A 25,747-nucleotide genomic window follows, 5' to 3' on the forward strand; every position below is an offset into this window, starting at 1 on the left:
CACATGGCTCTTGACAACAACTAATAGCAACCAAATGAAGAATGTCCCTACTTTACAGATGAGGAAGCTGAGGCTCACAGAGGCTAAGGAGACTTCTCCCTCATGGGAAACACGAGAAAGGAGAAGGGGGCACACATCGAGATTGCAGAGGGATTCTGGCAGAAGGAAGGTGGAGAAGTAGGTCATGTGGAGACGGACTCAAATAACCACCCAAGAGCCTCAGATTTATGTGCTGGGCAGTAGGATGCCATGGAGGACTGTAAGCTGCTGAGGGACATGACCAGCAAGATTAAGCATCTTTGCAAATCCATGTTTATTGTGGCTTTGTTTGCAATAGCAAAGAGCTGGAAAGAACCCAAGCGCCCATCAACAAACGAATGGATAGAGAAGCTCCGGTATAGTCACACAATGGAATACTATGCACCATTGAAAAATAAGGAACTCATGAAATATGTGAAATGGATGACCCTGGAGGACATTATACTGAGTGAAGTATCTCAGTCACAAAAGGACAAATATTGGATTATGGCCACTGTTGTAAAACGGTACTGACATTGGGGTTGAAGGAAGACAGAGAAGGAGAGGGGGAACGATGTATACTGCATTGCAACAGATGAGGGAGAGAGCTGTTTAAAAGGGATATATGTTTGGGTATTATTGTCATGTCAGGAATGAGGGCAGTACAGTGGAGTGGACTTGTGGGGGAGGTATTGCATAACAATGAAAGATTTTTACTTTTCAAGGTGAAGAGTGAATTGAGGGGGGAGGGAGTGGGCAGGGAGAAAAATGCAGCAATGAATGATTGGAAACCCTAAGTCTCTGTAGATTTTCATTGAAATTAATAAAAAAAGTAAATTTTGGGAAAAAAAAAGCACCATGACATTGACAGCAGAACGGCAGATAAGGTGGAAGGATAAGCAGGTAAACGGAAAGGCAAGACCCTATGGAGGAGGGCAAAGACCACGCCGGTCCAGGCAGGAAATGATGGAGACTTGCCTAGCAGAGGGAGGCTGCACAGGAGCCAGACCTCACCGATAGGAGGAGGTTGGGTGGCCAAGACCAGGGGTCTAATAGAAAATACCTAAGGGAAAGTGAGGAAGCAAAGCTGCTGCACAAGTTTTCTGGTGTCATATCTGGTTGTGGCATTAGTGGGGTGCTCAGACACGTGGTCAGATATCAACCTGGAAGATCAAAGGAAGGGGATGAATTGATGAATCTGCAACATTGCGAGAAGAGAGACTTAGGAGGCAGCTAGGAAATGGACCCATCCCTTAGAGCAGGAAAGAGGAGCCTGGTCTACATCTGGGGTGCAGAACAGGAGAGGTACAAAGGGAAGGTAATAGGGAAGCCAAAAGGTCAAGATTTGGAAGATTTTGAGGTGCTGGGATGGAATCCCTACAGACACAAGGGGCCATGACCCCAGACCAGGCGTCACCCACCTGCTTGGCGTAGCCCAAAGCCTTGTCGTAGAGCGCGATGCCCGCTGTCAGCACACGCGCGCGCTCCTCCGCGCTGGCGCAGCCCACATCGAAGCCATGCGCGTAGCCCTGCTCCGCCAGGCAGCGCGCGGCTCGGACGGGGTCCCCGGCGGCCTCTGGGCCAGCAGCCAGCCCCATGAGAGCTGCCAACCGACCGGCACACTCCTCTTCCTCATCCTCCTGCCCCAGCCGCCCGTATACATGCGCCAAGTTGGCCCAGGCGTTGAGGTTCCCCGGGTCGTCGCGGGTGAGCTGGAGGAAGCACTCGCGGGCCTCGGTTAGCTCGTCCAGGTAGAAGGCGAAGACGCCCAGGAGGTGGCGCACGGCGGGCCGGTGCGGGGCCGCCGCCAGCTCCAGCTCCTGTCGCAGGCCTTCCCGTTGTAGCTTCAAGTCCCTTGCGCGGAGCGGAGCTGCTGAGCTAGGCTCGAAGTTTAGCTGCATCTCCAGGTGGAAGTGGCCCGGCAGGTAGTCCAAGTCGTCGATAAGGGCGTCCAGGTCCTCCACTGTGGCCTCTGGCTCCGCCATGGCTGCCCCACGGGCTCCTGGGGCCTTGCCTCGGAGTCTGCGGAGGGCAGTGAATGGAGCCGTCCTGAGTGACCGGCGGCGGGCGAGGGTCAGTGCTGCAGAGGCTCCAGCGGCTGGGCGCCTCCTGGGGATGGGTGGGTACTGACGTACGCTGCAGGAGAGCCCTGTGGGTGTTTCCGCTTTCGCTCTCATCGGCTCTTAGACGACTTTATTGCACAACCAGGTGCTCCAGAAAAACAGCTGTATTATCAAATCAGATGCTCAAACACAACATGTGGCAGAAGGCCTGTCTTCACTCTGCTCAGTAGATAGGAAACTGAGGTTCGCAGGAAAAAGAGGACGTGAAAAAGAGGACGAAATTGGGGGGGGGGCGGGGGGCAAGCCAGGCTTGGTGTGCTGAGTCTAGCTAGGCCCTCCTTCCGTGAGTGCTGCTGCACTCTGTCCACGCCAGCCCCATGACTGGGAGAGGTGGAACTGGTCCTTCCCTCGCTGTTCCTCCGGGTTCTTTTTCCTTACGAATTTTCTGCCACTTCCCTTACTTTTTCCCTTAACCATTACTTAAATAGGCTTTCCCTGCGGGGATTTCTCTTGCCTCATCTCTACTAAGCACTGGGCCACTGTGGAGAGATTATGGGCAGCTCCTCTGGCTGCCTCTAATCCCCGTTCTCCATCTCTAATCAAGTGTGACCTTGGTCCAGTCACTTCATCTTCTGTGCCTCGGTTTCTGCCTGCCTAAGATGAACATGACAATCTCTCCCGTAGGGGTACAGGAGATACTAGGGGCGACCTGGTAATTGTGGACTCCCACACCACTCTTGGCCCCTTCTTACTTTTGCCTGTCTTTCCCCTAGGACTGGATTTAACCTCTAACCTGAAGGCTTGTGTCTTGATGTAAGGACTCGTGCTGCCAAAGCAAAGGTGTGTGTGGTTTCAATCCACCAGCTGCTCTGCGGGAGAATAATGGACGATCTCCTCCTTTAACATTTACTGCCTCTGAAAACCCACTGGAGGGTCAGCTCTGACTCAGTCATACACAACCACACTCCTCATTCCACCTAAGATTGGCTTCTGGAGATGCATGCAAAACAGATCAACATCTTCAAAAGGAAATAACAATTAGTCAACTTAGAAAAAAGATTTTACTTGAATTGTAAAAATGCAAATGAACACAATATTCTGGTACCATTTTTCACCTGTGTATTAAAAAAAATTAACACTTTTTTAGATGAAAAATTGCCAGTGAAAATTGCTGGTGATAATGAGATGAAATCCAAGTTTTTCCTGGCTTGAGAGAGGCATAAATGGACTCCGAGAAAGCTTGGCTTTTGTTCAGACTGACTCTTAGATAAAGAAGATGTGTGTGAGAGGTTTAAGTGGGAGTATTCCAGCAAAGGGGGGAAGGCATGTGAGAAGACCTGGAGATTCAGCAGTACCCTGTGTGGTGGGACTGGAGGTTTCAGCACGATAGAGAGTGACAGAAGGAATGGAGGGCTGAAGGCAGAGACTGCACCGGAGAAGCGGAAATCCTGACTGAGAAGCTTCGCTTAACTCTCTTGACTTAACAGATGGCTTTGGAGGTTAGGTGGGTTAGACACTCTTAAAACCACTGAGTTCCTAAATCTAATTATGAGTCCCATATCCACAGGGTAACCGCATACCTCAGAATGAGACCAGGACAAGTTACTCTCCCTGTCTCAGCCTTAGTTTTCGCTTCTGTAGTAGAATGGGGGCAGGACGGGGGTCATAATAGGGCCACTGGAGAGAATGAAAGAGTTATGCTAAGGAAATGATTGAGACAGAAAGGCTTTGGGAAGACTAGGACTGGCGGCTTTGCTGTGGGCCTAACTCACGCCAGCCTGCTCTGGCCTGCCTGGCAGCCAGGATTCCCAGCCGAGGGGTTCCTGGCCTGAACTCTGTGGTCACTCTTCCATCAGTTCTGCAGCCTGGAGACTCAGGCCAGGAGAGAAGGAGCAATGTAAGTGGGTGTGGGCCACACTAATAATTCAATGTGTACACATCTACAACTCACTGACACCACAAAACAGCTCCTACAGGAAGCCACAACCAAACATCAATGTCAGCAACAAGGAAATGAAAGTCCAGAGATTGGTGGTAATGTGCCCAAGGCCATCTGTTAGGACGTAGCAGTGCAAAAGTTCAAGTATAGGTGAGTGTCTTTGAGAATTTACTTATTATGGGGAAGTTGGACTAGATTAAATTACTTATCTGCCATTCAACCAATTCAGCGTTTATTGAGCATTAATATGTCAGGCACTATACCCTGGACACACACACACACACACACACTCTCACATGGAGAGAGAATTAGACATAATGCTTACTCTTGGTTATTGTAAGAGTACTGGAAATTACTTTTCTTTGATAACTTACTATGTGCCAAAAATACAGACTTGAAGGGAACTCTGGTAGCCTAGTGGCAAGAAGCTGCACTGCAATCCCGAAGGTTTGCGGTTTGAATCCACCAGATGCTCCGCTGGAGAAGGAAGGGTAGTCTCCTCCAGTGCCAGTTGGATCTGATTTGATGATACACACACAACAGAAAGAAAAAAAAATACAGACTTGGTGATAGAGTTGAGGCAGGAGATGAAATGATAGAATTTTGTACCTTTTTGGTAGCATCCTTGGGCAGGCATGAACCACATAAACACCTATTATTAAAAAAATGGCAAAAAGAATATATGATTAGGTGTTATATGTATGACAATCTGAAACAATGGATGCATTGTGGGGTGGGCTGAGGGAGAGAGAGGGAGAAGAAAATGTGCAACAAAGAATAAAATTTTTTTAAAAAAATATCTGCATACAGTAAAACAAAAAGCCACCCCAAACTCACTCTCTCTCTCTCTCTCTCTCTGTGTATGTGTAGTTTAGTGTGAAATGAATGTGCTCTGTAAACTTAAACCCAAGCCATAGTAAATACTAAACAAACAAGTCACAAATAGCAACTATATGCATGGACTTCATTTGATGGACAATATGGGAATCAGATTGATTATATCTGTGGAAAAAATCATTGGAGAAGCTCAGTATCAGCTGTAAAAACCAGGCCACATGCTGACTGTGAAATAGACCATCAACTACTCATGTGCAAGTTCAATTTGCTTTTAGAAGAAGCTAAAGAAAATTAAACAAATCCAGAAAAACAAAAATATGACCTTGAGTCTATCCTACTTGAATTTAAAAATCACCTCAAGAACAGGTTTGAGGCCTTGAACACTAATGAATGAAGACCAGAGGAGCTGTGGGATGATACCAAGAATATCATACATGCTTTTCCTGTGAGTGGCCTCAGGTGATCTACCCAAATGGTTCGCTACTCGACCCAGAAAAATCACACAAAATCATGCAAATCAAGGGGCTCAAATCTCTGGGTTCATTTTAAGAACACCCAGAAAACTGCTCAGGCTACCAAGGGTATGCATATCCAGAAGACCACCAAGTATTTGAAAGATGTCACTTTGCAGAAGCTGTTTGTCCCATTCTGGTGTCACAATGGTAGAGTTAGTAGGTGTGCCCAGACCAATGAATGTGGTTAGGTACAGGGTTGGTGGCCCAAAGAGTGCTCAGGTTTTGGTGAATATGCTTAAAAAAAATAGAGTAATGCTGAACTTAAGGGTTTAGGTGTTATTTCTCTGGTCACTGAGCACATCCAGGTGAACAAAGCTCCCAAGGTATGTCACCACATTTACAGAGCTCATGGTCAGATTAGCCCTTACATGAGCTCCCCCTCCCATATTGAGATGATCCTTACTGACAAGTAACAGACTGTTCCTAAACCAGAAGAGGAGGTTGCCCAGAAGAAATTGGAGAAACAAAAAAAATTATGGCTCAGGAGTAAATAATGCAGCATTAAATAATATTAAAAATAAAAAAGAATAGCATCTATGAAGAAAGAAAAAAGTCATTATAGAGACAGAGGAGGAATGCCAGGGAGTCAAAACAAAGGGAAGGAATGAGGAAGTAAAGAGTTGAACGGGGGATTTCACAGGGTAGCTTGCAAAGACAAAGCGAAGTATGATAACGAAATACACAAAGAGTTGGACTCAGAAAGTAAAAATGGAAGAACTTCTCAGGCTGAAGGGACTAAAGCTGTGAGTTGGAATACATAAGGATGCTTTAGGCAATATATTGAGTGGTCTAGAAAGCATCTAAAAGAGATAGGAATAGTACACAGAGTCATTGTACCAAAAAAAATTGTCTGACACAGAACTTTTTCAAGAAGTATCATATACCCAAGAACCAACCATGATTAAGGAGGAAGTTCAAGCTACTCTGAAGGAATTGGCCAAAAATAAGGCCCCACAAATTGACCGGAATACCAATTTAGATATTTCAACAAATAGGTGCAGCCTCAGATGTGCTCACCAGGTTGTGTCAGGAAATCTGGAGGACAGACTGACTGGAAGAGATTCATATATTTATTCCCACTCCCCAAAACGGTGTGGAAATTATAAAACAATATCACATGCAAGCTAAATCTTGCTGAAGATTATAAAAAAAAAAAAAAAAAAAAAAAAAAAAAAAGCTAGAACAGAACACAGAACAGTTACAGAGAACTGCCAGAAATACAAACTGGGTTTAGAAGACGCCTGTGGCACTAGGGATATCATTGCTGATGTCAGATGCATCATGTTCGAAAGTAGACAGTACCAGGGCTATGTTTTATCGACTATGTAAAAGTATTTGACTGTGTAGATCATAACAAATAGTGGCTAATGCTGAAGATGACAGGTACTGGTGGGAGGCAAAGGCATGGAGAGAAGAGAGCTGACCATGCCGTCTGGTGAGGAAATATATCCTCCTTTCTTTGCCTGGCCAAGTAGGTGTGTTTCAATGTTAAGTTTGAGATTCTCTTTCTTCAGGAAATCTGCCCTGCTTTGTGCATCTTTCCTTTCACACAGGTTCTGTGAGCATTGTTCCCTTCATTTAGTCTTTAAGAAAAGAGATGAATCACTCTGGGTCCCAGGCACCCTACATAGTGCCTGCCCAGAGTGGGTGTCAGGGGAGAAAATAGGTGTCTGGACATGATGACTGCAGTCAGGTCTCTGCAATGTGCTTCCTTCTTCCTCTCTTTTCTCCCTTAAGTGGTGCAGACCACATAGATACTCTTCTTTGCTAAAGTTTTGCCTTTTCCGAGGTCCTCAGCTTTCCCATCAGCAAAGGATGGACATTTAAGAAGCATCGGCTGAACCTTCGTTCTGCCAGGCCCCAGGCTGGGTGGTGGGATAAAGCTGGAAACCAGACGACAGTTCAACAAATGACTCTCAAATCCGACCACATGGCATGCATATTAAACACCAGGAGGGGTCATCGCATCTGCAGGCGCCAGGGAAGGCTGTCTAGGAAGGCAGCGCTGAGCATGCTTTAGAATGAAAGAGTCAGAGAGAGCGCAGAATGCGGGCGGAGGCGCGCGCAGTTCTCTGTGGAATGTAAGGTCTGGGTTGCCATGGCAGCGGCTGCGCCCAGCACCCGGAGCCAAGGAGGAGCCCAGGAGTGAGAGGCGGGGCTCCGTCACACCTTGAGGACTTGGGAGGCCTGGCGCCATGGCCTGCAAGTGGTTCAGCGGGGCCCCTTTCGGGGTTCAGAGCGCCAGGTGGGGGAAGGCTGGGGGCTGGAGCGGCCGATGTGAGTCCTGGGAGACCCTGGAGGCCCACTGTACACCTTAAACAAACTCATTCTCAAACAAAGGTTGGGACTTCCCTTCTTTGACTCAAACCTTTACACTTCTCTGTGTAAAGTTCTTTACCATTGTAAAATTGTTCAAAGTCATTAGAAGCACGTCATACTATGCACTAGGTTCAAAGAAGCCAAATGGTCACACTCCCTCACAAGTCTGGGACTTCAATCAATTGTTTTACTTCAAGTACACATTCAAAATACAAGCAAGAAAACACCTACTATGTGTCAGGCACTGTTCTAGGATCAGGGATGACACAGCGAACTAACAGGAGAAGAGCTCTTTACTTGTGGAATTTTCCCCCTTTGAGGGAGGAGAGTGGCTGGATGGATAAGAAACTGAAAGGAAGCATGGGAAATGCTGCCCATGAGCAGCAGAGAGGGAAATGGAGTTGGGAGAAGGAACTGAAGAATATGGTGGGGCCTGGGGGTAGGAGTGAGGTTATACTGAAAAAATGACTTTGGAGCAAAGACTTTGGGGACACTGGTAGGGAATATTTAAGTAAATGGAATCAACAGGGGCAAAGACCCTGAGGTGGGGGGCAGCCTGGATATGTTCAAAGCCACTGAAGAAACCCTGCTCATCTTTCATGGGTCTGCTCCAAAGTCCCCCTTCCCTGGGAAGCCCAGGAATGCTCAAGCAAGTGTCTGGGTGGCAGCAACACCCTTACTGGCCTTCCACTTCCTGACAGGTTTGATGTTTCTGCTGTTCATCCCAACCGGAAGAAGTTTAGCACCTTCACTGAGGCCCCATACTCCAGACATTACTCCGTGGGCGTGGTAAGTTGGGAGAGGCAGCCTTAGCCACTCATCCTCTGTGTGTTCCTACTGTGGTGGGCAACCTCTGCTCCTACTTCCAGAGCTCTGAGCTCTATGAGAGGGATGTGACCACTGCCCACAGCACAGAGTATGATGCAGAACGTGGATCAGTGAATTAAGTATAAGCTTAGTATACAGGGAACTGTAGAAGCACCTTGAAAGAAAGGCCTGGTGATCAGCTTCCATAAGCATCATAGCCAAGAAAACCCTGCGTTGCTGTTGTGTACCATAGAGTTGGACTTGACCCATAGCTGACTCTCTAGTGGGTTTTCAGAAGCAGTTAATCACAAGGAAAGAGATTGTCCATCTTTCTCCTACGGATTATTCTTTGACTCTTGGGGTTACAGGGTGAAGAGTGTTGAGTTTGGAACCTCGGAGAGCTGGATTCCATTCCTAACACTACCTTCCACTCATTAGCTGGGGCTTTTGAACAAGTTGTTCTCAATGAATGGGGTTAATAGCAGAGACTTTCTAATGCTGCCCCAGGACTAAAGGAGGGAATATGAGTAATAAAAAGCCTGGCAAAGTATAACAGTTGCCTGAGTGAGAGGAGGATGTCATGGTTAGGTGCCAGGTCCCTTGATGCCAGGCCTGCTGTTGGGGAGGACAGAGAAAAGGCACTGTTTGTTTCTCTACCTTTGGGTGGGGAAGGGGCTGGGGATAGCTTGCTTTGTGGGTGACTTGGATTTGTAAGGCTTATGTGCCTCTGACTTCTCTCTGACTCAGTCCCACATAGGACCTGGGACCTACAGCTCCAAGGAGACATGCTTCAGCAATAAGAAACTGAGCAAGGAGGTGGACACAGGCTGGGCCAAGGCCCAGGAAGCCACCCGGCTGACACAGCTGCCCCACTTCCAATACCAGGCCCTCATGAAAGAGAAGCAGATGCAGGTAAGGCCCTAGCTCACGGTCCTTGCTCCTTTGTGTGCCAGGCCCCTGGCCGCTGGTGACTACTTCAAATGTGGCTTCCGGATCAGGTGGAACGCAACCTCGAGTGAATACCATTGTCCCTGCCTGTTAATCTCCTTCCTGTGTGGACCTTCCAAAGTTTAGTTTAACTTCCAATCTCCCTTCTCTTGGGGCAGAAGGAAAAGCTGGGGCCTGGCTCCTACAACTTCAAAGACTTCTTGGAACTGTTGAAACAGAAGCCAAGCAGCACTCGGGGACTGCTCAGTTCTGGGGAGGTCCGCTTCCGAGGAGTCATTGGGGTAGGTGTTCTCATGTATTTTTGCAAACCCCAACTCTCTGTAGAGCATTCAGCCTGGGTGGTGTTTTGTTTTGTTTTTTTTTATCCGTCTCTTCTCCAGGTTTGCCCAGGCTGTCCTTAGGGACCCTGTTGTCCTCTCTGCTATCCAATGTCTTCAACTTTAGCCTACCTGTTATATATTCCTGTATCTGTCTTCCTCACCAAGTGGGGAGCTTCCTGCAGCCAGCAACAGGCCTGATTGATCTTTGGGTTCCTAGAAGTGCCTGGCACATAGTAGGTGTCCAACAGATTCAACCATGTATATATCCATATAGACTTCCACCCATCCAGCTTTTCATCCAAGTAATGATTGAGCACCTACCAAATGCCGTACATTGTAGACCCTGGGAATCCAATGACGAAAAGGTCTGTACTCTGGTGGTATCAGAGACTTGGGGTGTCTGGGGGAGACCATTCCAGGCAGCAGGAAAAGCAAAGGTTAACTTAAAACGTAGGAAGCCAGTATGGCTGGAGAAGAGTGGGCAGGACTTGGAGGAATATAAGGGGCAGAGGAGTGAGTGGCTGGGTCATGAGGAGCTTGTTGCCAAGGCAGGCGGCAGTGGAGGGTTTGGGTTTTAACCTTTTTTTTTTTAGAAGAGCACCCTGGTTGTGAAGGTGAGGCTTGGGGTGGCAGGCACATTGTAGGCACACAGGAAGTATTTAGGGATGAAATGAGCACATATATGCTTGCTAAGTGCCACGTCTCCACCACATTTTAATTCTTTACAATGGATCCAGAAGAGGACCTAGAGGCTCAGAGAGGGAAAGAACTTGCGTGGGGTGCACAGCTGACAGGGAGAGAATTGGGATTGACCATGGGACTGTCCAGCCCCAAAGCCAAGACCTTCCCCCTATACGTGGTGGTGGTGGTGGTGTCAGAGACTAGTGCAGCCACTGTGAAACCGTCATGGAAAACTGTCATGGAGACTGGAAACCACTGTTTCCAACTGGAGGTTGGCAACTACTCCTTATTGATTCAAAGGACAAGTGGAAGCACTTTCAGGTGGATGCCTAAAGGCATTTAAAGAGAAGTCATCACCTTCTAGCCTAAAGTAATAGTGGTGGACACTAACACAGCACTCACCGCATGCCACACCGTTCCACTTAGTCCTCACAACAGCTCTATGAAGAGGGCATAATTATTACCTCTATTTAAAAGTGGGAGGGGAAAAAAGTGGGAGGAAAGCTGGTGCCCAAAAAGGTGAAGTCACCATCCATGGTCACAGGGCTGGCAAGGTGTCCACTTTACCCACAGGCTTGGCTTCATTTACTCTCGATTTTTGTTCCTGGACTGTGTGTGGTTGATGGGGTTGGATAACAGGTTCATCTAACGGCAGAGGTGGTAGAGACAAGGCTGAAGCTGCCTGTTTCCTTTCCGTGGCCCCAGTCCTCAGTTTCGGAATGTCTAGGAGTGTTTGTTGAGTGTGCAAGAGTGAGTGGTGAAGTGAAGCTTGAACATTGCGTGTGTGTGTGGGGGGGTGAAAATGCCAAGGCTTGTTCCTGCATCTGGGCTGCTCCTCTTCCTTTGGGCTCCACATTTGCTGCTGCAGGGACCATGGCTAGGCCTCTCCCCTATAATCAGCGCTGGGCAGGTGAAGGAGTCAAATGAAAGAGCGGGGCCGGCAGCCTTGGGAGCTCATGATCCAAGGCCCATCTTTCTTAGTTTCATCCTGTCTGGAGATATGGACTGAAAACCAGGAGGCCTCTGAGTCTCTGGGAACCCACTGTACCCCCATCACTGCAGCTCTGTAAACACCACCAGTGCAGAAAGCATTGACCACTCTTCACGTGCTTCCTGGTGCTGATACCAAAACTTCAGGCACCTGGGGTGGAGCAGGAAGCCTTCTCTGGGGAGAACACAGCTATCACAGCCCGAGGAAGTCTCCCAGTAGCCCTGGCAAATGCAGTGTTGACTTGTCTGGTTTCGGAACTTCGTCCTTTGATGGCAGTCAGTGCTGCCCCCCACCTTCCTCCCTCTGCACTTTTACCTCCACCCTAAAAGTCTCCCAAACGCGTTGCCATCAAGTTGATTCCAACTCATAGTGACTGTCTAGGACAGAGTAGAACTACCCTGTAGGGATTCTAAGCTGTAAACTTTAACTGGAGTAGGCTGCCATATCATACTCCTGCAACCATCTCTTGTGTTTGAAACACCAACCTTTTTCTTAGTAGCTGAGTACTTTAACGTTTACGCCCCCAGAGCTTTAAAAATCCCGAAGTACCCCCAACACATGCACACACCCCCACACAAACACACATGGGCACGCATACATGTGCTGTGCTTGCACAGACACACACGTTTCCTCTTCCTTCTACCTCCTCCACATCCACTAGTCATCCAGGTGGTTCATGTTTTCGCCTTCTACATCCCTCTTTTAGCCCAACCCAGGGCTCTGAGCCAGGTGCAATTACTAGGGGCTCAGAAAGATGTTGAGTCTGGGAGTGAAAGCCTAGTGCTGCCCCTTTGCAGAGGTGAGTTTACTTACTTCTCAGTGACTCTGTTTCTCTGTTAATACCAAGTTTTTTTGCATGGTCCCAGCACATTGTGCTTGAAAAAAATCGAGGGGCAAGTACCAGAAAGGAAGATCCTTGGTAACAGTAACTGCATCAGTGGGCACAGCAGAGATTGTGGGGGCGGTGAAGTGTTTCATTCTGTTGTACACAAGGTCGCTGTTAGTGGGAGCTGACTCCATGACACCTAACAACAGCAGGAGATAAATGGCTAATACATTCAGCGGGGTTGCTGGCTTAAAAGTTCAAAGTTTGAGTCCACCCAGGGATGCCTCTGAGGAAAGGCCTGGTGATGTACTTAAAAAAAAAAGGAACCAAACCAAACCAACAAACAAAAAAAACCCAACACACCAGCCATTGTAATTCCTGTGGAACAGAGAGTTCTACTCTAATGCACATGGGACTGCTATAGTTGTCATTTTGGTAACTAGCTATCGGTTAATTTTCCCCTTGTGTTTCTGCCAGGGTTAAGATGCGTAGGCTTGTAAAATACTTGACACACAGTGCAGGGATCCAGCTTCCCCCTGCGGTGTTTTCGCCACATGCCCCTGGGCACTCTCAGCCCTGAAAAGAGGCAATGCATATTTTTAACTTCCCAGGGTGGACTCCCTGCAACTCCTCCCACTGGGTTCCAGGTCAACCTCTTTAGACTGCTTTCCCAGGGCCAAATTCCAGGGGCCAGAGGTGGGTAGGACCAAGCTGTCTGCGGATCAGTAGTGACCTCGTGTGGCTAAAAGGTGCAGGGCAGCAGGCTCCCTACCTAAATCCACACTCACCCACATACGTTATAGAATGAGCTCTTCCCATTCAAGGCCACACTTCTAACTCTAGCAGTTGAGGTCGCAGATGATGATTCCACCCACAATTCTCAGCCTTCATACCTCTTCCTGCCCCTAGCTTAGCATGTGCCTGTGGTCACCATACAGGGGCCCTGATGACACAGTGGTCACTGCTAACTGAAAGACTTGCATTTCAACCCACCAGCTGCTCTCAGGAGAGAGATGTAGCAATCTTCTTCCATAAGAATATAGCTGTAGAAACCCTTTGAGGCATTTTATAGGGCCGCCATGAGTCGGCATTGACTTAATGGCAGTGGGGTTTTGTGGTCAATGCATGCTTGACATTGTGCAAGGGGCTTTGCAGACATGACATCATTTAACTTGATCCTCATTATCCTGGGGCAAAGTGCTACAATTATCTTGCTACTAATGTGGTGTCTCTGGCTCAGCAGCAGTAAGCAACAAGCATAAAGCTCAGCTCAGAATTGGAACTCAGATCTGTCCACAGCACAGTGAGAAAGTCATTCTTGCATAGGCAGCTCTGTGATGCTGGGTGTAAGGGATGGAATTGGCTGAGAAAATGCAAGCGATAATCTGAGGTTGATGGGAAAGGAAGCCTTCTTTGAGCTGACTTTATAAATACATCCAAGACAATAAAGACAAGAAAGGCATTCCCGCTGGCAGTAACAGCATGAACAAGTAAAGGAAAGAGGATGGACAGAATGGCTTGTGTTTGGGGACAAGGACGTTGATTGAAGTGCCGGTTGGAGGAAGGGAGCATTGGGAGATAAGCTAGAGAAGCCAGGGCGTCCCAGGGAAGAGTCCGAACTTGGAAATAAATATCTGGGCGGTGGTGGTGGCTCCCAGGCAACAATGCAGAGATCCCAAAGTTCTACACCCCTCCTTGAAATGAGGGTTCCGTGTATCTCTACCTGGCTCAGGAGAAGAACTAATAGCCTTTATGTTACCCCCATCTTCCAAACCCTCTCTGCAGAACTGCTATCCAGGTCCTGGGCATTATGGCGAGAAGGGCAACCCATACATGAGACTGGAGAGGAAGGCGTGGAAACGCTCCCATTCCGAGGGCCTCATGTGCAGGATGGCCAACAAGCCACTCCCCTTGACTCATCAGGTATCTCCCCGACCTGGTGAGGGCTTGTCAGCCCTCCATCACCGTCCCAGAGTGGGGATTCCAAGTGGGGAGACCTAGGTTCTGAGAAGGCAGTGAGCTTGCCTCACTCGGCAGCTCTCCTGAAGGGTCTGTCTGCTCTGCTTTTATCCAGGGAAGTGGTCTGGGACCAGGGACCTACTTCTTAAAGAGTGGCATTGAGATGTACCTGGCACAAAGAGTCGGTACCCGAGGCCCTTATGACACTTTCACAGGAGACCGGAGCAAGCCCCAGCCTTATGGACATTACTCTGTACAGGTATGTTGGACAAGGTGCTGGGGTGGCGAGGGGTCCCTCCCCAGCGGGACAACAGGGCTTTCTGTTCAATGTCAAGAGCAACTGGTATTTACTAGCTCTTTCTTCTGTGAAGGAACTGAGGTTGGTCACACAGTTGACTAGGGGCACAGCTGAGGTAGATATCTTAGGGAGTCCATCTTCTCCACGTGGTACCTTTCTTGCACTGCTTAGGGGTGCAGATGTCCTGTAGTGCCAGGACTGGGTAGGGGCCTAAACAAAACAGCGCTGGGTGTCCTACCACGTTGGAAATGTTGTCCAGACATCATGAACCCAGCTCAAGTGGCTAACCAGAGACAGCGCTCCATTAATGAAGCAGAGACATTCTAGAGGGGAAACTGAGGTAGGATTTTAGCCTAATGTTGCTTTCTTCCCTTTCTTCCTTTCATCTCATGGCTTTGCTTTATTCATGCTCTATTGAAATGAAGTATTTGTTTTGCTTGAGAGTTTGTGGTTGGTTTTTGTTGGTTGGTTTTTTTTGTTTTGTTGTTTTTTTTTTGTTTCCGTTACACATTCACTGGAGCTCTGGAGGTGTAGTTTGTAGGGAGTAGCACTGGTATCCCCAAGGCCATGCCTCCTGTTGGTTCAAATCTACCATTGACTCTGAGGGAGAAAGATAGGCAATTATCTACTGCGCAATTTACAGTCCCGAGACCCATTGGAGGGTCAGCAAGGTAGGTTCTGACGCCACAGCAACAAGCTTGAGGGTTGTTTTCTTTTGAGAGTTGTATGCGTTCAGTTGGAGCACTTTGGTGGCACTCATGGTTTAAGCACTTGACTATTGACCCACATGAGGTGTCTTGGAAGAAAGGCCTGGTGATCTGCTCTTAAAAGATCTCAGCTTTGGAGGACTTGTGGACTGTGCCTGTACGCTGCACACATGGGGTCACTATGAGTTTTCATCAACTGGAGGGCTGCTGGTTACGTATTCAGTGAGTGGGCCTGATTAGACCAGGTGATGGCCTAAGGAACACAGTTATTAATAAGATAAGATGTTAGTAGATGAAATATGTTAAGGTAAAGGACAGTGGGGCATTTGGCCAGGGGTGGAGCCGCTGGTGGTGAAGCACTGAAATACTTTTGAACCAGGGGATAAATTGCCAGCTGATCTGGCCTCTCCTCTTGGGCCTTTCCGACACCCCAATGGCCAGCTACTAAAGGATCCTTCCCAACACATCAGGCCCTCAGGCACCCTTCTCAGATGCTACAGCCTGTCAATGCTTGAGTCAGTGTCTATTAAATGGATGAGAATAAACCGAATGGATAAATGCAAGCTGGATCGTAGGTGTGAGCACATAGATGGGAGTTCCAAGAGGCTCCGTGTCAGACTAACCTGAACTGCTGGGTGGGTGATGTCTGTGTCCACCCATCATAGCCCACCCTCCAGCCTGGCCTTGGGTGCCACCTCAGACAGGGTGGTCAGTGCTGCCTCATTGCTGCATGCACTTGCTTTTCCAGGTTGCTAATGGGATCAAGCAGGAGGGCTCTTGATTTTCCTGACCTGATAGAGCCCTTTCTGTCTCTGTGTTTCTCAGAAAAAAAAGCCGAGGGAGCTGGTGAATTTTAAGAGCTTTGTGGATGAACTGAACTCCCATCACAAGAAGAAGCATGGGGTGTTTTCAAAACTTCCCCGCAATCCCAACACTCCTTCTGAGAGGATCTACTGGGCCACCCTTAGCCAGTGCCCCCGCAAACTGGTCAGTGTGCCTCCGTGGCCTGCCTTCCTCTTTTGAAAGGTGGCTGTCCTGCACGTGTGTGTGTGTGTGTGTGTGTGTGTGTGTGTGTAGGGAAATGTTTTAGGGAGAAAAGCTTGGTCTTGGGAATCAGATCTCTCTGACTTCTAATGCTGGCTTTGCAATTATCAGTCACTCTGACTGACTCTCACTCTGCAAGCCTCTGTTTACTTGCCTTTCTGTGAGGATAATGGTACTCACTCCACAAGGTGGTTGGTGTGTCTGATGCTCTACTTTAAGATGGAAAACCTCATGGAGCTTAGTTCTACCCTGATACACACATGGTCATCAGGAGTTGGAATCAACATGATGGTAACTGATTTGATTTACTTGGAGTCCAGAGCATCCAGCTGGCAGCAAGTGCTCGGTCAGCATGGAGCTCCACCTACCCAGTCCCCACTTCCCAGAGCTCTGGAGAAAAGGAAGACTATGGGGAGCAGTTTATGAATAAGGGGCCTACCCAGAATGAAGGACTGCTCCCTCCCTCTGGTCACGGAAAGGGGCGGAGTTCCTCAGGCACCAGAGGACTCCTGGGAGGGGTGGTGCCAGTCGGCAGTCTGAGTGAGCGCCAGAGTTTAGGTGTCCTGTTACACACCCTAGCCAGGTGAGGAAACAGGGTGGAAGATTGAGTTGGATTAGGAAAGGATACCATAGACTAGTAATTTTAATCCCTTTGAGGGAGGGGTTATCACCTGTATGTCACAAAAGGAAATAGAGACACACAGAGAGGAAGAGGTTTCCCCAGGTTTCCCAGCAGGGAGAGGAGGGGCTGCATTGGAGCCCGTGTGTCTGGCTCCAAATCCCCAGTGCTCTCACCTTACTCCTAGGCCACATCCGGTCCTGGCATGTGGGTTCCTCGGGAGGAGGAGAGTAAGAACGTCAACCCACCTCCCTTCCTGATGTCTTCAAAGCGGATGAGCACAAAGGCCTTCCAGATGACGATGGGGAGCTGGGTGAGAGGCTGTGCCCTGGAGGGTTGAGGCAAAGGTGGGACAGGGCAGGGGGTCCATGGTGATGAGAGGGAGCTCTCTTCTCCCCTGGAAAATGATGCACCAGATGAACCCAGACCTGATAATCACTCCTTCTACTTCCTCATCTCTCCTTTTCTCACTTTCATCCTGCACCTTCGCGGGAGGGTTGGGTCTTAACTTGGGCACCCAAGTAAGTGTTAAGGTAATAGACAGTTACATGTTACCATCTCAAGGCAGTTTTCCCGGAAGATGGGAAGGGCTGCGATGAGGTTGAGGTCTCTTTACCCTTTCTCCTGGGCTGGAAACCTCTCTGATCGGCCTTTCTCTGGCCTGGGCATCCACTTTTTCACGTGGTAGGCCGGCTTCTCTGGGAGGCAAGTTTTTCCTAGCTCAGGATAAAACGCTGGTCGCTTGTTCCTAACCTCAATCCAGCCCACCTCCTGAAACTGGGTCTTTCTGGAAGCTGAGTTTCTGTCCTGCCTTTATCCTGCCCTTGATCCAGGCGATGTTCCGTCTTTGGACATCTCTGTAGATGCCTGTTATATCTATCACCCAGGAATGAGTGGTGGGTAGGATAGAATCGGAAGGAGTAATGTAGGAGGTGCTATGGGTAAAATATTGAATGACTCAACATCAAAAGAAGATGAAGGGAATATATAGAGTCACTGTACCAGAAAGAATTGATTGATACTGAAAAATTCCAGGAAGAACCATATGAACGGGAGCGAATGGTAATGAAGGAGGAAGTAGAAGCTGCCCTGAAGGAATTGGCAAAAAAAAGGAATAAGGCCTGAGGAATCAATATGATACCAATTACTTGCTTTAATTAACAAATGCAGCCTTGGATGCACTCACCAGTCCATGCCAGGAAATCTGGAGGATGGCTGTCTGATCAATGGACTGGAAGACGTTTATATTTATTCCTAAGAAAGGTGATCCAACTGAATGTGGAAATTATTGAACAGTATCACGACTGGACGTCACATAACAACAACAACAACATCACTGATATCACATGCAAACAAAATACTGCTGAAGATCATTTAAAAATGACTGGAACAGTACAGAGATAAGGAATGGCCAGAAGTTCAAGCAGGATTTAGAAGAGGCTGTGGTACCAGGGACATTATTGCTGATGTCAGATGGATCCTGGCTGAAACTAATGGATACCAGAAGAATGTCTATTTGTGTTTTATTGATAATGCAAAGGCGTTTGACTGTGTGGATCATGCCAAGTTGTGGCTAACATTGAGGAGAATGGGAATCCCAGAGCACTTGATTGTGCTCATGTAAAACTTGTACCTGTAACAAGAGGCTATTGTGTGAACAGAGCAGAGGAGCACTGTATGGTTTGGAATTGGGAAGGGGGTGTGCCAAGGTTGTATTCTCTCACCATACCTATTCAGTCTGTATGCCGAGCAGATTATCCAAGAAACTGGACACTATGTGGAGGAGAATGGTATCAGGATTGGAGGGAGACTCATCCATAGCCTGTGTTATGCAGATGACACAACCTTGCTTGGTGAAAGTGAGAATGGCTTGAAGCACTTGTTATAGAAAATCAAGGAATGCAGCCTTCAGTATTGATTGCATCTCAATGTCAGGAAAACAGAGATTCTTACACTGGACTGATAGGCAGTGTTGTGGTGGATAGAGAGGAGATTGAAATTGTCAACAGCTTCATCTTGCTTGGATCCACAATTAACACCTTTGATACCTGCAGTGAAGAAATAAGGAGAAGCATTGCACTGGGAAAACCTGCAGGGCTCTTTTCAAGTTATTGAGGAGTAATGATGTCAGTTTGGAGACTAAGGTGCATCTGATTCAAGCCATAGTCTTTCTGATTACTAGCCATGCATCCGAGATTGGGCAATGAATAAGGATTACAGAAAAAAAAAATCAACGCCTTTGAGCTGTGGTGTTGGAGAAAAGCACTGAACATCCCATGGATGGACAAGAGAACGAACAGATGTCTTGGAGAGGGTGCAGTCAAAGTGCTCTTTGGAGGCAAGAATGATGAGGCTTCACCTCACATACTTTGGACATGTTGCTAGCAGGTAATACTCCTTAGGAGAAGGACATGATGCTGGGAAGGGTGAAGAGTTGGCAAAGGAGAGGAAGATCCTCAACCAGGTAGATTGACACGGTGACTGCTGAATGGTCTCTTGTGTGTCAGGAAGTGTGGGGATGGTGCAAGATAGAACAGGCTTCAGCTCTTTTGTTCATTGGGTCGTTATGAGTCATGTTCGACTTCACAGCACCTAACAACAACAACGTAGGAAAAAGGAGCTGTGTGTGGTAGCCTAGTGGTAAGAAGCTGTGCTGCAATCCTAAAGGCATGTGGTTTGAATTTATGAGATGTCTCATAGGAGGATGGACAATCTCCTCCAATATGATCTGCTGACTCGGAAAAGCTGCTGGACGGTCAACTATGGGTTGGTTCCAACTCCACGGCAAATAACAACAATGTAGGAGAGGACTAGGCCAAAAATCTCCAAGCTAGATATTCAGTTTGTTGCTGACCTGGTCTATGGGGGGAGTTGTGCTGCTAATCTCTCTAGTGAATTGAATCCACTAGTGATTTTCATAGGAGAAAGATGGGCACTGTCCTCTCTTATAATTTACAGCCTTAGAACTTAACAGCCTCAGGAGCTATGAGTTGGTTTAGACTCAGTAACAATGAGCTTTGAAGGTTTTTGTTGTTGTTTTCCCCTTTTTTTTAAATATCCTGGTGCAGAACCCTGTGGGTGTGGGCCGCTACCTCAACACCTGGCTGACGGAGACAAAGAACAGACGGCAGCGATACCGATCTCTGTACATGTGTGAATCTAAGCGCTACCTCTCAGACCCAGACTGGGATATGGTTCTGCAGTAAGTACACTGGCGCTCAGGGGAGGTGGATGCTCGGTTCCCTATGCCTGGTTCCAACGGGAATACAGCTCCTCATGTCAACCAGATAGCAGAGGCACTGTAGAGAACGATAGAGTTCAAATCCCGGCTCTGCCCCTGGCTGGCTGTGTGAGGCGGATCATCTCTCTGAGCTGCGTTTCTGTCACAGGAGTAGATGATGAGGACATCTAAATGAAATAGCCTTTCTAAAGCAGGAAAAGGCATTCCATTAGCCCCTAATCCTTGGCCCACACTGCCCTAGGTAAACCTGGTATTTTGTTTTTCTGTTTTGTTTTTTGTGTATGTATGAGGTTAGTCAAACTTGTTTTAGGAAATCTAAGCTCTGGTGGCCTAGTGCTGCAATCCTGAAGTCATGCCGTTTGAATCCTCTGGATGCTCCATTGGAGAAGGAGAAGCAATCTCCTCTGGTGCAATTTAAGTGTCTGAAAACCTGCTGGAGGGTCAGCTATGAGTTGGTTCCTATCAATGTTATACAACAACAAACAAGGAAGAAAGTATGTATGAAATCCCATGACCAACTCTGAACAGTTTGCAAGGGTTAGCTACTGCCTTCTTTTATTGACCTAAGTAAAAACCAAGCCTATTTTCATTGAGTCATTTCTGATCATAGAAACCAAATAGCACAGAATAGGAGATTTCTAAAGTTGAAATCTTTACAGAAGCAGGCTGCCACATCCTTCTCCTTAAGTGAGTGACGAGTTCAGGCTACTGACCTTTCAGCCGGGGGGCGTGTCTCTAACCTCTGCACTGCCAGAACTCTTTCTTATTGACCCAAATGGGCACCAATTGCAATATCTCTATTTTAGAAACTTTAAAATGTGAATAAATGTACATTTCAGTATCCATGAAATTCAAGTTTGTTGGTTGATTTCTTCTTCTTCTTCTTGTTTTAGTTAGCTTTTAAGGGTTGCTCAGGGAAAACCAGCTTTTTAAATGCAATTCTTGGCTTAACTTTCCCCCCTTCCGTCCAACGGTCTCCTGTTTTCCTTCTTAATTTACTCTCTTGTTTTGATGACTTCCTGTGAAAGTATGATTGGACTAAATAGTTTGGTAGACTTTTTGCCTGGAAAAATTTATCTCATTACACCTAATAGTCTGGTCAGAAATAAAAAGCTGCAAAAGAAAGTGTTTTTTCCTCAGAATTTTTGAAACTTGGTTCCATCTTCTGTCTTTGAGCATGGTTGCTGAGAAGTCTGTTGTCATTTGGTTTTCCTTTGTCTGTGATCTGCCTGCATGCCTTTTTCTAGAAGCTTCTAGGATCCTTTCTTTGTCCTACATGTTCTGAACTTTCATGATGATGGTTCTGAATGTGGATTTGTTTTCATTCATTGTGCAAGGTGCTTGGTGTAGATGCCTTTGAAAACTCGAACCTTCTGTCTGGGAAAATGTTTTTCACTTTTTCTGTAGTGATTGCCTCTATTCCTCTGTTTCTTCTGTCTTTCAAGAATAACTGCCTTGAACATGTGTTCTTTTAGGAACTGTATGGGACCATAGTGACAACAGTAACTCAAGATTAAATAAGATATTTAGGGGCTGGTGAGAATTTATGTTGGTTGGGAAGAACAACTCAGTAAAAGAAGGCCAGAATGGTTACACAGCCCCAAGAATGTACAATGTCCGTGGACGGTCAATTCAAAACCGTTGAATTGAATTTTATTCTACTGCATATATTCTCAACAACAATAGCAGCATTAACCATAAAAGAGTTCTTTTTCGATAAAAGTGTGATTTCTAGTTTGATATTCTAATTTTCTTATCTTTTCCCTCTTCTTTTCATTCTTTGCTTTGTTTGTTTTGGGGCAATACTCTTCATCTTATCCTTTCTATTATTTTTGTGTGAGTGTACCATCAAATCAGATCTGACTGGTACAGGAGGAGATTGTCCCTCCTTTCCCGGCAGAGAATCTGGTGGATTCGAACCATGAGCCTCTAGGATTGTAGTTGCAGCTCCTTGCCACTAGGCCACCAGAGCTCCCACATCTTATCCTTTCAGTTTTACTAGTGTATTTAAACTTTTGGGCTGCCATGTATGCTAATTTCCAAGATCTTGTCTGTGTTATAAATTACTCTGTTTTCTCTCTTTTTAACTGCATGTAGTCCTCGTTCATCTGAATAGTTTGTTCTTTTCTCTAAGGATTTTACACTTTTTTTGGTTATGTTTTCTTTGCTTTGCCTCCGTTTCTTCTAAATATCTTTTTTCCTTTTACTCTGCTGGCTCATTGTTTTAGAGGGAATCACATAAAACAGCTGTGAGCCTGGGCGGGAGTCTGCCAGCTAGTGATCTTACTTGGAAGAATTGTATGAGCATGTCGTCATTCTATTGGGAGACCCTTAGTCACTGATGTTTTCCTTAGTACTTCCTCTGGGTTCATTGGTCTTCTCTATAAATCAGTCTCTACCCTGAGTAGATAGATATATGTGGTTACTGATGCCTTCTGAAGGAGACTAGAAGGTATCATCATTAAGTATATATACTCCACTTTAATCCTCATGGTTATGAATATGAGGTTTGCCTGCCTACCTTCCTTTTTGCCTCTCCTTTCCCCGTGGACCTTTTCACACCAAGCGGATAGTCTTCTCTTGGGTAGATGAGGAATTAAAGAAGGCAGTCACTCTACTCTATTTTCAGCCTTTGATTTTGCACTTGATTTTTCCCCCCTTGATTTGCACTTGATTTTTGAGATCTGCGTTATGCATATGACACAACCTTGCTTGCTGAAACTGAGAAGGACCTGAAACACTTGCTGCAGAAGATCAAGGACTGCAGCCTTCAATATGGATTGAAGCTCATCATCAAGAAAACAAAGATTCTCACCACTGAGCCGATTGGCAGTATCATGATAGATGGTGAAGAGATTGAGATTCTTAACAGCTTTAGTTTGTTTGGCTCCACAGTCAACACTCTTGGTACCAACCAGCAGCCAGTAAATTAAAAGACTTGCATTAAAAGAATTGCATTGGGAAAGTCTACTGTCAGAGACCTCTCCAAAGTACGGAAAAGCAATAATGACAGTCTGGAGACTAAGGTGTGCCTGTTTCAGGCCATAGTGTTTGCAATTACTTGCTATGCAACAGAAAGTTGGACAATAATTTAGGATGATAGGAGGAGAATTGATGCCTTTGAGCTGTGGTGCTGGAGAAGAGTATTGAATATACCATGGACTGCTAAGAAAACAAATATGTCTGACCTGCAGACGGTGAAAACAGGCTGCTCCTTAGAGGCAAGGATTCTGAAGTGTCATCTGACATACTTTGGACATGTTGCAAGGAGGGACCAGTCCTTTGGGGAGGGATGTCATGTTTGGAAGGGTGGGGGCAAGAAAGGAAGATCCTGGATGAGATGAATTGATTCAGTGACTGGGGTAATGGAGGTGGGTGTGTCAGAGATAGTAAGATTGGCACAGGATTGAGCAGGATTTAGGGCTGTTGTACATAGAGTCGCTATGAGTTGCAGGCGACACAATGGCACATAACAACCACCACCAACAACAACTCCCCCCCAAACAATTATTTGTTGTTGTTTTAAAATACGTTTTTAATTGTGATTTTAATGAAAGTTTACCAAAAACTTGGATTTCTATCCATTCATTTTTGCACATTTTCCTCCCCAGTTTGCTTTTCTCTTTGAAAAATTCATTCATTGCTGCACAATTTCCTCCCTCCTCCCACCCCAACCACTTTGCTATGTACCTTTTATTCTTGACTGTTGTCATGCAAATAGTGTCTAATCATATATTCCTTTTAAACAATTCTTTCCTTATCTATTCCAATGCAGTGTTCATGATTTACTCCCTCTTTTCTTAGTTTCTCCCAACCCTCAATGTCAGTCCTGTTTAATAACGATGGCATTATGCAGTATTTGTCTTTTTGTGACTGAGATATTTCACTCAGCATAATGTCCTCCAGCGTCACCCATTTTGTATAATATTTTGTGAGTTCCTTGTTTTTCAGTGCTGAATAGTATTCCCTTGTGTGAATATACCACAGCTTCTCTATCCATTCATTTGTTGATAAGCACTTGGGTTGCTTCCATCTCTTTGCTATTGTGAACAATGCAGAAATAAACATGGGTGTGCATATATCAGTTTGGGTGGTAGTTCTAGTTTCTTTAGGGTATATTCACAGTAGAAAAATTACTGGGTCAGATGATATTTTTATTTCCAACTTTTTGAAGTCACCATACTGCCGTCCATAGTGATGGCACCATTTTACACTCCCACCAACAGTGAATTAGGGTTCCAATTTCTCCAAAACCTTGCCAGCATTTATCGTTTGCTGTTCTGTTCAACTTTGCTATTGTTAATGGGGTGAGATGATACTTCATAGTTGTTTTGATTTGCATCTTTCTTAGAGTTAGGGGATTTTGAACATTTCTTCATGTATTTGTTCACCATCTGAATGTCTTTGGTGAAATATCTGTTCATATCCTGTACCCATTTAGCAATTGGATTGTTTGCCTTTATCTTATTGAGATAATTCTAAATATAAGTCCCTTATCAGACATGTCATTACCAAGTATTTTTTCCCAGTCTGTGGCTTTACTTTGTTGGAGAAGTTTTCTGATATGCATAAAGATTTGATTCTTAGAAGGTTCCGTTCATCTATTTTATTCTCTCCTGGTTGTAGGGTTTTTAGGATGCTTGGAAGACTGTTCATGTTGTGGATTAGGGCTTCTAGAGTTTGTCCAAGCTTTTTCTTTAATGAAGTTTATAGTCCTTGGTTTTAGTCCTAGGTCCTTGATTCACTTTGAGCTGTTTTTATGTGTATGGTGTGAGGTGTAGGTCTTGCTTGAGTTTTCTGCAGAGTTTTCCAATTTTTGCCAACACCATTTGTTAAAAGAAGCTTTCGTTTCCCCACTTAACTGATTTCATCTCCTTGTCAAAAATTAGTTAACAATAGGTAGATGAGCTGATTTCTGAGTTCCCAATTCCATTCCATTGATCTATGTGTCTCTCATTGTACAGGTAACACACTGTCTTGACCACCACAGCTGTATAGTAGGATTTGAGATCAGAGAATGAGATGCCTCCTACCTTGTTTCTCTTTTTTCAGGTGTGCTTTGCATATTCAAGGTCTCTTTCCATTCTAGATGAAATTTGAAATTGCCTTTTCCATCTTGTTGAAGAATGGATTGATATTTGTATAGGGATTGCATTGAGCCTATAGATTACCTCTGGTAGAATTGTCATTTTCACAATACTGAGTCTTCCTATCTATGAGCGTGGTATATGCTTCCATTTCTCAAGGTCTCTCTTTGTTTCTTGTAGTAATGTTTTGTAATTTTCTGTGAATAGGTGTTTTGTATTCCTAGTTAGATTTACTCCCAAATAGTTAATCTTGAGGTTAGTTATTGTGAAGGATATTATTTCTCTTAGCTCCAGTTCTGTATCCTCTTTGTTGCTGTAGAGAAATCCAATTGATTTTCGGGTGTTAATGTTGTATCCTGCCACTATGCTGAACTGGTTAACTAGGTCCAGAAGTTTTTCTCACTGTGGTTTTAGGGTTTTCTAAGTATACTATCATATCATCTGCATATAGAGATAATTTTACCTTCTCTTTGACAATTTGAATATCTCTTATTTTCTTTTCTTGTCTTATTGTTATCACTAAGACTT

At 46.0% G+C, this 25,747-nt stretch overlaps 2 protein-coding genes across 2 annotated transcripts in view; one reads left to right on the plus strand and one right to left on the minus strand.

The window, feature by feature from the left end:
- Positions 1 to 2,003, minus strand: part of TTC22 (tetratricopeptide repeat domain 22) — a 37,406-nt gene extending 35,403 nt beyond the window's left edge. The window contains exon 1 of the mRNA XM_006879821.1: positions 1,440 to 2,003. Within this exon, the coding sequence (XP_006879883.1) occupies positions 1,440 to 2,003 (564 nt within the window). The remainder of the gene's footprint in view (positions 1 to 1,439) is intronic.
- Positions 2,002 to 20,097, plus strand: LOC102872871 (chromosome unknown open reading frame, human C1orf177). The gene is made up of 10 exons (XM_006879822.1): positions 2,002 to 2,137; positions 7,548 to 7,617; positions 8,393 to 8,480; positions 9,246 to 9,410; positions 9,605 to 9,727; positions 14,050 to 14,187; positions 14,339 to 14,482; positions 16,054 to 16,215; positions 17,079 to 17,204; positions 19,960 to 20,097. Exons 1-10 carry the CDS (start codon positions 2,002 to 2,004, stop codon positions 20,095 to 20,097), a joined length of 1,290 nt encoding a protein of 429 aa, XP_006879884.1.
- The last annotated feature ends 5,650 nt before the right edge of the window (positions 20,098 to 25,747 follow it).

The sequence above is a fragment of the Elephantulus edwardii genome, unplaced genomic scaffold (assembly GCF_000299155.1).
Source record: "Elephantulus edwardii isolate Elephantulus edwardi_28Jun2011 unplaced genomic scaffold, EleEdw1.0 scaffold00005, whole genome shotgun sequence".
Taxonomy (NCBI): Eukaryota; Metazoa; Chordata; class Mammalia; order Macroscelidea; family Macroscelididae; genus Elephantulus; species Elephantulus edwardii.